The 14,376-nt window shown below is 46.3% G+C and overlaps 1 protein-coding gene across 2 annotated transcripts in view; it reads right to left on the bottom strand.

Annotated features, from left to right (window-relative positions):
* Window positions 1–9,117, bottom strand: part of ARHGAP20 (Rho GTPase activating protein 20) — a 71,416-nt gene extending 62,299 nt beyond the window's left edge. Inside the window, exon 1 of one of the 2 annotated variants that reach the window (XM_080377181.1) lies at window positions 8,768–9,117. In XM_080377181.1, coding sequence (XP_080233307.1) covers window positions 8,768–8,866 — 99 coding nt within the window. In that variant the 5' untranslated portion in view covers window positions 8,867–9,117. The remainder of the gene's footprint in view (window positions 1–8,767) is intronic. The other variant, XM_080377180.1, reaches the window with a different exon arrangement.
* Between the last annotated feature and the right edge of the window lie 5,259 nt (window positions 9,118–14,376).

The following is a 14,376-nucleotide window of genomic DNA, read 5'->3' on the forward strand; positions in this document are numbered from 1 at the left end:
CTACAGTACTCCATGTTTTACTTGCTTTTGACAAGTGCATTTCTTTCACTCATTGCAGTGCATTTATTGTGTCATTTTTTTGGTTCCCCCTTCATTTATGTAGAGCATGCTTGTATGTTTTGTCAGATACTCAGTTACAGCTATTGTGCAGAAACTGTTATAAATTCAGCTGTGTAATTTCAATTTACCTTTAAAAATTATCCCCTCCTCCCTCTTTCTTTTATCAGAAAATAACCTTCTCAAGACTGATAAATTAAGCCTGGGAATATTCAGCTGTCTTCAGTTGGACTGTAACTGGATAATAATTTAATAGATTACTAACAATATAAATGCCATTTTTTGGTAGTGTTGAGGAAAAAAAAAATACTTTGCTAAAATCTTCTAGTGAATGAAATCAGTTTGTCTTACTGCTAGCAAATCTGAAAAGCTGTTCACAGTTTATAAAGTAGTATATCTACAAATACAAAGGCAAAAAGAGACCTGTGTAACAATGCTGTCCAACATGCTACAGAAGACAAGCCACAGATTTCACACAACCAGCAGATTTTAGGAATTTATATAAAGCATCAACTCCCAATTGGAAATTTACTGCGTCTCATTATTGGGCAGGTGGTGGCTTTCAGGGAGTGGTTAAAACTAGAGCATCTCAGCTCATGCCAATGCAGTGGAGGTTTGGTTACATTTTCAAAGAGATCTTAATTCCTTCGACTTCTTAGGTCTGAAAAGGAAGCCACTGAAAAAAATGCAGCATTTTAAAATCTCTGTCAATTATGACAGGTTTTTTCATGTTTGGGTTAGTAGCACTGAATAGTGCTTGTGGCAGTGAGATTCTAGGCTTGACTGAAATATCTGAGGACCAAGGAAAAGAGTAGGACTACAGCACGTTTAGAGCTAAAAACAAGTGGCAAAGAGTCACAGAATAATTCAGGTTGGAGGGGATCCCAGAAGGTTTCTGGTCCAGCACCTCTGGACTTGCTGAGCGCAGGACCCATCTGAGCAGGCTGCTCCGGGCCACCTCCAGTCCAGGTCTGTGTTATCTCCGAGTATGAGATTCCACAGCCTCTCTGGACAACCTCTTAACACTGCTTTAAAGCAAAGCTTAACAAAAAAAGAGCCTTAAAAGATCACTGCTGAGATCTGGAAAAGGAAAATTTTCACAGCAAAAGTGAAGTGAGTCAGATCAGCTGTATGCAAATAAAAACATTACACAGAGACATTGACTACAGACAGAAAGGGGGGTTTTGTTTTTATTTTGCTATGTACAGAGTTTGGAAAAAGAAAATAGGTGATCATCATGATAACTTGAATTGATTTACTTTGGGAAGGCAGAGGACAAATTCATTTTTGGCTAACTTGGACCCAGGTGCCTGTTCTCCTCGGTTTCACTCCATTTAACACGTGCAAGGCTGTCACCCTGGCAATGCAGACAAGAGGAGATAACATCTTGGACAGCTGTAGTGAGAGCAGATACTTGGGAGCAAAAGGAGATGCAATGACCAATTATCTAAGCGTGGGACACAAAGAAGCATTTCTCAGCATGTGTCCCACATCATAACCTCCCATTTTTTCATGTAAATATTAGAAAGGTCAACACAGAGAGAAATCCTCATACTTGCTGGCTGAGTCACACCCATGTGAAATGTATCATAAAATCAGTATCTGTAATGAATGTTTACAGTGTGCCAGATGCAAAGATGATAATCTTGTATCAGTCAGGAAAAACTAGAGCTATTTTTGCCTTCCTCATGTTCAGAACCTTGGGTTCCTGCCCCCTCCCCTCTGATTCAGGTTTAACTTCATACTTTCTGCATTTCTGGTGGTGGTTGTCTTGACTGCTTTTTTAATGGTAACAAAAAGGTTTGCTTTTTCTGTTGTTGGACTGGTGGTAGTATTTGATCAGTTTATCATCTGGTGTAAACAGACATAGGGCTATAGATTTCAAAAGAATGAATTTACACCAGATAACTACTGACCTACACTCTAAAATACTGTTTTGTAAATTGTGACGGGAGGTGCTTTATGAGCAGATCAGCCCACCATGCTGAGGATGTGCAAACCATCACTGAAAATATGCAGTCTGTCCTCAGGAACCAGAACCCCTACAGACCACAGGATTACAGTAAAACTTCCCCAAGTATCTCACAAGTCATCAGCTGGAGGAAAAATCTATTCCTGACTGCCAGTATTCAGCTAATTTTGCCTCACAGTTGAAGTGGATAATGGTATTTTATGGAATTTATGTAAAAGAATATATTGCTGAATGATGATATTAATTCCCATTCTGTGAAAAAGATAACATACAGCAGCATCTGCACGATGTCCTCAAAATAAGAGGAACTGAAGATAAAGCCGTCTCTTGTACTTTGTGTGTATCAACTATATCAAGCTTAGAAAGAGAATGGCAGAGCATTAATTAAATAAATAATGCGTGAGAAAATTCATGGTACTTACTATTTCTTTAGTGATGACAAATAAGTAACAGATATACAGTGTTCAGAATACTTCACAAGAATCTAGAGAAGTGAAAATCTGTGCAATAAGCAGATACCCTGCTGCAGCTACTGCAAATGTGTAGGAGGTCAGAGCAGGCAGGCTAATGCAGGGACTGTGCTGTGGAACACACTGCCCATGCTGCCAGGTGATGGTGCCTGACCAGTACAATGGTCAGGCATGTGCAGGAGGATTCCCTTCACCCAGCCTCCAGCTTGCACACCTGAGCTGTTTGCCCTGTGCTTCTTTTAGTCAACAGAGGGAAAAGGACACATTTACCGCACATCGCATCTAGAAGTGCTGTTTTCCTCCACTGACTGTAAAAGAAAACTAAGGGGACCAAGAAAATTGAGTTAATCAGCTCAGGCCTCTCCTTGCTGTCTGAGCAAAGGACAGGGAGCAGGCAAATTTGTGAGCTCATAGGGAACAATTGTCTTCTCAGAGAGTGGTCTGAGCTTAGAATGAGAAAATTGTATTACATGATATCTGTTTAAGAGATTGATATACAAAATAATTGAAAAATGTATTCAGTTCCTGATGGACAGCTAAGTGCAACAGAAATGCCTCCTTAGCAATGTGCAGATACCCTTGTAAAACCCTCCCCAGACATGAAAGTATTTGGGGCTCCTGATTTACAGGCTCGCTCCAGAAGTGGGTCAAGGCTGGGACATCTGCCTGGGTCATTTAACTGGGTGATGGGGACAGCCCTCAGATGTGCCAGTACCTTGAGCTGAGGACTGCACTCAAGTGGCTATGCTCTCCCTCTCACCGCTTTATTTTTTCTAATAAAATGAAGTCTGATTTTAACAAAGCCTTCTCTTTAAAAGTATCTAAGTTAATAACTGTGAGGGATTTCATCCATGCAAACTGTGTTCCTGTTGTCTGAGCAACAAAACGTATCTATGGCAGGCATTTCTGGTTCGGCTAGACATGAACCAAAACACAGAACACAAATCCTTACCAAAACTTGTAAGGCAAAAGTTCAACAAACTGCCCAAGAATCAAAAAATCAAAACAATCCTCAGCGCCCAGCAGTTAGTTTTCCAGGGCAATTGAGCATCACTCTTTCCCATGTATCACTGGGCCACTTAGGAGAGGCAATAAATCATTTTTTCCTATATACTATAATCCAGTATTTGTTAGACTTACAGTGTAGGGTTGTCTGAAAATACCAGAAATAACAAGAATCTCTTATACTTTGGTAGAACAAGAAATGGCTTTATACTGACCTATAACATTCTCGAGCCCTTATAAACAGGGTGAGAAGATGACTGCATTTGAACCGCTGGCTCAAGCAGCAGAGATGTCTAGGTCCCACAGGGAGCCCATTTACCATAAAGGCAGAGCAGGTGACAAAACTATGTGCTTTTATTTATACTGGCAGAATACTTGTACTTACAAGGAGTTTCCTAAAAAGAAAGCCATTTTTGGATGGATAGCTGAGGAGAAAACAATTGCAGGGGCACAAGGGGAAAGAGCTATCAATCAGCGCAGCAGAAGCAAAAGCACATCACCATGGCACAGCAGCTGCTAGAGAGCACAGCAAAGATGGAGACCAAAGGCCATCTCAGAGTAGAAAGAAAAACAGATGAAAGAAACTAGGAGCAGAAGATGTTCTACGAAGTACCTACCGAAGGATATGAATCTTCGGAAGCACTGATACGGACATGTTCAAAAGATCTCACCCATCTACATCAAAAGATGGAGGTGTGGAAGACTACTAAAAGTGTGGAGGAGGGGAGTGTCAAATATTTTGCCTGTGGGTCCTGCTGGCAGCTGCACCGCACCCACAGTGCTCACACCAGCAGCCCTGTGGTGGTGGGATGAAGCACAAAGTTTCAAGCCTGACACAAAGCAGAAAGGTTAACACATGGACACAACTCTGCCCCAGTTTCTGTACAGCAAGGCTTTCTCAGGAGCAGTTTACAGATGTCAGAGGGAGGAGATTCCTCCCACTCCACATGGATACTTCAAGCAGCATTAAGTAAACAGGCAATAATGTGATATATGCAGTTCTTCAGTATTAGGTCCTACATGGCCTGCCAAGTCCTTCTCTTTCCTACTGTGACTATGAGGGACAGAAAAAAACCCAAACCAAACCAAAACAAAACAACCAAAACCCAAAACTAGGGAACTCAAGAACTAGAATATGTTGTTTTATGCATAATTTTTGAGTTTCTCTCATGGACAGACAGAGGAAGGATTGCTAATGCTAGTTTGTAATTAAAGCAGTGTCAGGAGGCCCATCATAACAGTAAGTTATCGTAAGCCAGCGCAGCCTGCCAAGGTGATTTCAACCTAAGGACCAACCACGCAGATTACTTCATTAAAAGAAGGGCTTTTTCAGTCCTCTCAGAGATAACATTGCTACAGGATATGTCTGCAGGATGACAGGAATTGTCCATCACTTCACTAACCAGTGCCAGAAGTGTTCCCGGACAGCTGAGACTCCCAGCACTACCCGGTGTGATTTTGGAAGAAACCCCTAGATCCCCAGCCAGGATCAGAGGACTCGCAGGAAAACGAAATCTCTGCTTAAGGACCTTTATGTTAAAAAACATATCTATAAGGGCATGAGATCAAGGTATCATCAAATATAATGGCAAATGTATACTTAATTCACCTTTGCAGAGCACAACAAGTAAAGGATGCAGATTATGTATGACTACGTCTAGTCTTCCAATGCTGTGGAATTTTATCTATTTAGTACACTGCTGTGGAACACTACAACTCTCCGTTTCTTGCCAGTAAACTCTTGCAGTATTTGTGATCAGAATCACAAAGAAACACATTTTTATGGTGATAGGATACCATATTTCAAATCCCAAACCATTTGCTTAGTGCAAAATGGTTAATCTTTTGCACATATTGTATGAGTAAATATTAAAAATGCTGTGCCTCCAAAATATTTTAAGTAGTTACTTGAAATCGTCAAGGAGGCAGCAAAAACTCCTAAGAGTGACTCCTTGTGTTACCAAATACTGTCTTGTATAAAATATTTGGGGTTGGTTGGAAGTTAGCCCCTCTAAGATGAGACAAGTGAAACTCCAGGAACTTATAAATATGGTCAAATGACCGCAGCTGCTACTGTTGACACAGTTACACTGGCACAAAAGACGTCTCTGCTGCATAGTTTGTTTTGATAAATTTGTAGAAATAAGCTCTATCAGTATAATCACTCTTACTCATGTTACTTCAATCCACTTCAGAGTTGTATCAATTTACTGGTATTGGTTACTAAACACTCAGTACAAAACTTCTCTGTAGGTCAACCACACATAGTCCAGCAACGCCAGAAGTCCAATAAAGGAGGGAATCTAGTCCACAGTTTTCCAAAGCATTAACTACCACACTGCACTTCAATGTCACCTTTTATCAGGGTGTCTTTAATGCCTTGTAAGTATTTAACAGGGAGAACCTCCTAGTGTCTTGTGAGGCAGGTTAGCAGTTCAAACCACTTTGCACGTCAAGAAAAGGAAAGGAAATATTTCCAGGAAAATAGCTGAAAGGGTCACACAAAAGACATGAAAAAAATCCTAGATATTTTCTGTCTCTTGGTCCTACGAGGTAATCCTTCAGCTTTGTTTTGAGAAGCCAAGTGGAAGACGAAGTAGTTCAGACAACGACAGAATGATGTAGCAAATCTCAGATAATTTGAGAAAGGTATAGTCACCATAATAAAAAGAAAAAGGTTCAGTGGTCACTTAACATCCCATATTGGGGGTATTTGTGCCAGAAAGTAACATAGTTGATGTTAAATACCTATTTGCAACAAAATTGTTCCAGTTTACATGCTCTGTCACCAGTACCAAAACTGATTTTTGGCCAACACATTCTTGCATTTAACTGTACTTTACCAATATAACCAGTGTGATCTCCCCGGTAGTAAGAAAGACTTCCAGTATTTTAAAAAAATGTGATGCTTTGGCACTGAGTGGAAAACAAAGCAGAGGTATATCTGGAAACCATAGGACCCAAGGAGTAGAAAAAATATTCGAACTGTCACAGAGATCCAGCTTCAGGCAAAATTAGGACTAGCCCATTGCTGCACATGCATAAAGTAGGAATCTTCTCCTACAGACAGGCACAAAGAGGTAGCGTGTTAGTGGTCTCAAGGGAGCACCACAGCCATGGACAAGCAGCTGGGCGGTTGGCTGGATGTTGGTGGCTGCCTGTGTTGGCTGTGTAGGGTGTGTAAAGCTGCCATATGCTGCATGGCCCAACCAGGGTCTCAAGCTGCTTCTCCACAGGAGGAACTCCATCTGTACCCTTGTCGCATGTGCCTCCACACCGAGGAATTCCAAAAGGGCTGCCAAGATCCGTAAAAAGTAATATCCCCGCTCCCTTGCCAGCACTGGCAAAAACAAGGTCTGCGTTCCTTCGACTGTGGGCTCTTTGGAGCAGGAATAGGAAACACAAGTGCTACCATTAATATTTGTCCTCAGAATGCTGAATCATGAAGTAGAACTTGTAAGAAAAAAATCTTCATCTTCACAGTACTTGAGCATCCCTTCTCATTTTAGGCAGGTGCATGCCTGGCATCAGGGCTCTGCCAGGTTGGAAGGTACACAGTACTTTGTCTTCAGCAAAAATGAAAGAAATTATATAAGAAAAATAAAAGCTGTTATCTTAAAATAGATTGCAGTACTTAGAGAAGGTATCTACTCCATCAGTTTGTCCACCTAGACAGCAGAAGGTGCTCCACCACGTTGTGTAGGTATGTCACACTCCCTCTTCAGAAGCTGATCAGGCATTAAATGCAGCAAAGTGTGTTGCAAGCCTTAGCCAAATACTTTCCAGGCAACCATTTCACCGCTGGCAGCAGCTGCCATGAGAAGAGGTCCCCAGGCTGTGGTCAGGCTGGAGCACTCTGTGCCTTAGTGGGACATGGCGCACATGGACACAGCCCACGGAAACACACAGCACCGCTTCCCAGCTCAAAGGGACACTTCATCAGGAAGAGAGGGACCAGGAGTCCTCTCCACACCACTGTGCCACAGCCAGCAAAGACCCAGCCACTGCTCAGCAGCAGGACTGGACACAGGCTCAGCCTCTACTACCATGCATCCTAAATTCATGTCACCAGGTGGACAGATTTAGTAAAGGACACTGTAACCTGGCCAGTCATTCTAATCCTGCCAGCCTATTTGGCAGTCAGTAGTATTGTACGCCTCTAAAGACAAGGCAGTGCATAGATTTAAATGTCATTGTGAGGCAAAATTAAGGCAGGAAGGTACCAGCTCTGCTTTGGGTAGAAAACCACTACAGCACTTGCTAAAACCAAAGAGAAAAAGTTTTTGTTTTACACAGTGAGAAGAATGTGGTTATCACAGCTTGCTCGTTACAGCCAAGTATAAGGCAGAAACAAGTACTTGGCTGTACGCAGAGATGAGCATTTTGCACTAGATTGTGTCAAATGCTGAAAAACAATTTGAGACATCAAACAGATTTAACAAGCAGTTTTGAAGATGGGATGACGCTCTTCTGCTATCAATTGTGATATACCTAGAGAGTGCAAGGCGCTTCTTTGGGAAGCTGCTCTTACATTTATCTTGTACAAAGCACGTGTAAGAGCAGCCAGCAAACCCCCTCAGCTCCAGCAAAGCCTTCCCTCGCCCCCCCGACACACATGCAGCAGAGCCCTCCTAGATCCCCTGGATAATCATTCAGCAAATCTCCCCCCACGCTCTCTCTGATACTCATCCAGCAAAACCTCCAGACATCCATCCAGCAAAGCCCCCCTCCAGGTCTCCCCAGGACATCCATGCAGCAACCCCCCCCTCCCCTCCTTATCTTCCCAGCACATCGCTGCAGCACTCCCCCCGCCCGCAGCTCAGCAGGAAATCCATGCGGCAAAGCCCCTTGGCTGCACCGACCACCACCTAGCAAACCCTTCCCTAGCTCCGCGGGACGCCGGCGCAGCAGCGCTCCTCACCCACCCCAGGCAGCCAGGCAGCCGCCTGCCTTTGCTCCCGGGACATCCGTCCAGCAACCCCCCTTAGGTCCCCGGGGTCACCCACCCGGCAGAGCCCCCCGCGCTCCGGCGGGCACCGCCGCACGCCCAGCTCCCCGGGCAGCCGTGCCGCAAGCCCTTCCCGCCGCCAGCCCCAGCTCCCCCGGCAGCTCCCCCGGCCCCGGTCCCGACGGCGGCGGCGCAGGACCCGGGGCGATGGGCCCTGAGGAGCCCCCGGCGGGCAGGCGCTGCCCCGCGGCAGCCCGCGGGGTGCTCGGGGGCCGGGGGCCGCTTTCCCGCGGGGTCTCCCGGGGGCGGCCTCACCTTCTTGCTGTCGGCGGCGGCGAAGACCCTGCTCTCGCCGCTCACCGAGGACGAGCGGCCCGGCCCGAGGTGCTCCTGTTGCGGGGACATCACGTCCATGCGGCCCCGCGCCGCCGCCCTCCCGCCGCGGGGACACCCGCGCCGCCGCCACCGCCCGCACCATGGACAGGGCGCGCCGCGCCGCGCCACGCCCCCCTCGGCCACGCCCCCGCCCGCGGGACACGCCCCGGGTGGACACGCCCCTCACACGACCACGCCCCCCCGCAAGTTCCGCGCCCCGTTCGGTGGGGAAGGGGTACGGGAGCGGGCGGGGGGAGGGAGCTGATGCGCATGCGCCGCCGCGGGTTTTGGGTGCGGGGGGTGCGCGCTCGTGGCGGAGAGGGGGCGCGCGCCGCAGAGACGGGGGGCGGGTCTCGGCGGGAGCCGCGTGACGGCGGGTGCGAGGGGGACGTGGGGCGCGTGGGGAGCTGCGGGGTCCGGGGGGCGGCGGTGGTCCCGGGACTGGGGTGGCCGCTGCAGGGACACGGCGCTGGGGGATGGGGCGGGCCGCAGCGGCCCGGAATTACCCTCCCCCCAGCTCCCCGTGTGAGGAGCTAGCAGCAGGCTGGGTGCGATGCAGGTGCGGGTGTGAGGGTCCTGGCGCGAGGGAGAGGTGGCCGTGGCAGCACAGGCTCGGAGTGCGCTGGGACAGCCGGGGGGGGGCTGAGGGGACGCCGCTGTGCTCCAGAGGGCTGTGAACAATAAGGAGGAGGAACCCCTGGTTAAGCTAATGTGTAGCGTTGGCTCAAGAACAAATGGGTGTAAATAAGCTGTAAGTAACTCTGCTGGAGAGGGGAACAAAGCGTACTGATCGTACTGATCGTGAGGAGTGGAGGAGCCACGCCAGCGAGGAGAGGCATAGCTGCACGAATGGTGGTGGTTTGCGCCAGCTGTCATGCTTGCGCATTACGGTGTACCCTCATTAACTAAGGTGTCTTCAGCTGCGAGGGGCTACCCCTCATCACCCAAGAGGCTCTTTCTAATCCTGTCTTTCCACACTTCGCAAGGGATATTTTTAACCCCCCCCCTTTCCAGCTGCCACAGGCTCTGTGTGCATTTTCTCCCATGCTGATCACAAAAAAAAGCAGAAAAGGAGAGATCCTGCCATCTCATGTGCAGCTTTTCATATCTACAGCTTCCCTTGTGCAAGAAGAGTTTTTACATTCCCGTGATGAACTGGATTGGGAATTGTTACAGCTTTAACACAGTTATTTTTCATCTGGAGAACCCAAGTAGGTTCTCCTCCTGGAAGCAGAAATGTATGTGCTGCTTCCATAACTTGCTGGTGGCTGCTCTGGTGGCGTATGACTGAAATAGCAGTAAATGATGAATTTGGTTCCATGTTCCGCAGCCACCTGGATAGGTTATTTAGGCCCAGCGTGCCCGCGTGATAGTGCTTCAGTGAACTCTTTGTTGAGATTGATCTGGGCACCTGCCCTCTCCTTGCACCCTCTTTTCTGCAAGTCAGTGGAAGCATGTAAGTGTTAAGTAAATGAAAGATGAAATATTAAAGATGCAGCAGCACTTTAGACAAGACTTCCTTTTAGGCAGAAGCACTGAGGTTTTCTGGATCTGACTGTTAACTTTTCCTCCCTACCCTATGCTTAACCAGTATTAAAAAAAAAAAAAAGCCACAGAGAACTATAGTCACTAGGAGATAGCCCTTGGGTAATGCTGTACCTGTGCATCCCACCTCAGAAAGCCCACCAGGCTGCCTCTCATATCCTTGGGAAAGAGAAATGGATGGTTAGAGCAGAGGTTTGTGTTTTTTATATATATTAACGTATCATGAGTTACACCATTTCATCTTCATTGAATTTATAAGGTCTTTTCAGCTGAAGTGTGAAAACCTTTGAATGATGTATTCTTGCTCTCTGTGCTAATTTACGGACAGATGGCCATACATCACTAAGGCAAACCAGCGTATAAAAACCCTTCTAAATTTTTAAAGCATGAGTCTCAAAAATCATTACGTCACCTGATTTTTGCACCTCTGGGCCTTGGCACAAGCTACACGTTGGGTCGGGTGGGGAGCATCCATCCCCCCATGCCGTGCAGGCCTTGTCCCGCAGTTCTCGCAGGTTCTCCCATCCCTCCGTTCCCATCCCCTTGCTCACGTTCCTGTTTCCCTTCCTTCCACCGTGGTGCCGGTCCCGCGGGGGTTGAGCAGCAAGTGGAGGGAAAGCAGAGTCATAGGCTTCCCCTGGCACGGTGCCAACATCTATAAAACCGGGAGGTGAGTCTCCGATTACTGCTGCCCAGCACCCAAGCCAGTGGGATGCCATCCCTAGGGCAGGACTCTGAGCTTCTGTGACAGGGCTAAGAAAAGATCTATCAGGGCAGAAAGGAAACAGTACAAAATGTCTATTTGAAGCCCGGAATATATTTAGCAATTTGGCAACCTCCTCCCCAGAAACATGTGCAAGTGATGATATTCTTGGTGACATTTTGGAAATGGGGCTGTAAGTATATGTTTATTTTGCAAAGGAAACGTTACATAAGCTTTCCAAAATGCTTGCACATGCTTAGAGGTGTTCTTTTATCTACTACCATGAGCACATTTCCTACACTCTTCATTGAATGCTGACTCTTTCACCTACTCACTGAGATAAATAGATTAAAATCTTGCCATTTGGTGAGCAGGATCGGAGAAGCTTTCTTCTCTGCAGCAGCACAAATATGTTTGCATACGCAAAGGTACAGCCATCAAGCTTTCTTTAGCTGCAATACTTCCCTGGTGCTAACTTTCCTATACCTTTCCTTAACCTGCTCTGCCAGAAAAGCAGACAGGAGGTTTAGCACAGGAGACGTGAGCTGGAAGGAGTGACTCTGAGGGAGCAGGGCTTTACAAACCTCGCTTCCCTTGACTGCAGCACAGGTGACGGAGGTACAGAGGGAGCATCTGGGGTACAGCAGCAATGTACAGGCAGCCTGGAGTACCCTGCCTGTAAAAAGACCTCTGGCGTGGCACTGGTAGCAAGTGGGTCCCATGCCTTATTGTGATGAATTTCAAAGGGAAAAAATAAATAAACAAACCCACTGAGAACTGCCAAAAAAAACGGGAAACAGGAAGAATAGGTTTTCCCAAAGGACTGTTCAGAGCTTAACCAGCAGTTTCTTTCTGGCAGATCAGGACTTTGTTTATTGATTTGAGTTTGGATTGAGAGACCCTTGAAAATTGGTGGCGTGATGGAGGCTGGGGACAGGATGTGATTGCAGCCTGTGCAGCATCCCCGGTGCTGCCTCTGCCTGCCTGTTACCTGCCTCTGTGCAGGGATTCCCAATGGGAAAACCACTGGCTCTCCCTCACTGCTTGTCCAGGGATGCAGAAACATGGTCTGGTGTGGAGCCAGCCACAGGAATGGGGCTGCTGCTTCCCAAACTGCCCCGGTCCCTACCACCCCACAGCACAGCGTAGTCATGCTCTGACATTGGCCAGGCCATGGGGCACCTGCTGGGTGCTTCCTCTCATAACACCAACGCTATCTGGGTTTCAACATCAGCCTGGGTCTTTTTGACCCATGTTGGTCTCAACAGTGAAAAGCCAAGGTGTGTAGCTGCACTAAACCATCCTTAAGCTGCACCAGCTATCATCACCACCAGCTAAAATCCTGCTTGGCCCTGCCCTAAAAGAGATGTACAAGGATCAGAAAATAACATGCACATCTGTAGAAAGATTTTCTTTCTGTTGCCTTGGCCACAGTGTTGTGTGAAGAAAAATACCGGGGAGACCGAGGGGGGATTGGGACAGAGAAATATATGGGTGTTGTAGAAAAATCATGTTTGTGCACAAGACAGGAGAATTATTCATGGGCAAACCCATCCAGATGGAAACATGACCCCTGTAAATCTGCCACTTGAGGGAAACCCACAGTGAACTGTTAGCAAATACTAGATACACAGGCTGCAGCTACCTCCAGTTTTTTATGAGCTTTCCAAACATGTTAGCACTAGCAGACATTCCCTTCCAAGAAAATCATGATATCCAAGGAACTATGTGAGGCTAGAAATGAATGAGCTGTACTTGACTTGCACTGAATAAATGTGATTCTACCAAATCTGCCCCAAAAGAGTACATTTGCCTGAACACTAATTTCATGAACTTCACAAGTGCCTCATGCAATTAAAGCAAAGCAGTAGATCCGAACTGGAAACTCCAGAGGCAGTTGTATTTCCATGAGATCTGATGCAATGACTTTCTGGTTTAATATCCCAATAGGTAGAATCTTATGCTGCTCATGCATTGTGAGCAGCTAAAAATAGGGCCATATCCTGGACAAATAGGAGCTAAGATGGAGAAAAGCCAAGTTGAAAGGAAAGGTTGGAGGAGAACAGATGGATGGAGTAGATGCTGGGACGCAGTACGGGAGCTCCAGTGGCAGGTATTTACCCTACAGTGTGTATCCTTCATTGTTCATCTTCACAGTATTTGCTGACAGTTCTGATGTAGGAATGGGGAAAGCGGAATTACTGAGAAACTCTGGACATTGGGTGCTGCATGTGGTATCACTGCTATGGCCACCTAGAGCCATTGTCCCACAGCCACACCTGCTGCCCCGGTTTAAGGGAAGACTTTCATGACCCAGCCTTACAGAGGAACCTACCAACGACCCTACTAATTCTTAATATCCCTTTCAGCCTTATTACATATGCCGTGTGAAATTCAGTCCAGTGCATCAAAGGGAAATTTGCCTTTGAAGGGCTGCATGCTTCCTGCATGCTAAATGTTGCTCTGATTTAATTAAGCTTGATTTTATAATCGGTGTAGTTAAACCAGTACGATGCTTGTGAGCAAATACGGCTGGCATAAGCGCCTCATCATGCATATGGCCTGATATCAACACCACCCATAAGCAAGTGACATTCAAATTTTCCTACCATTCACATTCTCCCTGTTTTTCCTATATCTTACTTCTGATTTTTATGCATTATTTCTTTTGTTCATATTAATACGCTTATAAGATTGTTTATTTTTGCTTTCTCAGTGCTGAAGTTTTCTTACGGTAATTGTCCAGAGTTCAACCTTTCAATTGCAGATTGAGTCAAGTTTAAAATCAGTAACTGGATATTCATCCATGAGGCACCTCACGTAGGAGCTAAGTATTAGACATGAAAGGATAGCGTTTCATTTAAGATAAGGCCTAATCTCTTTCCTTTGTGAGCAACATTTCTGAACTAAATCCGAGCACTCGTGCCTGGAGCTGTTTAACTCTGCTCTCAGCTAGGTGGGTAGTGATGGAAACGTACAGAACTAAATCTGCAGCATAATCCTGAGTACAAAATGCAGGTACCATTAAGAGAAGGAAAACTGACTTCAGGAAACATCTATTAAGTGTTAACATATGTGCAGGACACACATCTCTTCAGTACAAACTTTAATTTTCTTGGATCTCACTGTACCCATCACACTACTTGACTCCTGGAAAACCCACAGTCCACAGCATCCACAGTGATGTTCAGTACCAGGGTTGGTTTCTATTCATCAGCATATTCTTGAGAAAAGACATGCTATCACCTACAATTTGATGAGGGGGTGTTTTCAGATGCTTGTCCCAAAATTACAATTGAGA

This window comes from Falco punctatus (genome assembly GCF_963210335.1).
Source record: "Falco punctatus genome assembly, chromosome: 2".
Lineage (NCBI taxonomy): Eukaryota > Metazoa > Chordata > Aves > Falconiformes > Falconidae > Falco > Falco punctatus.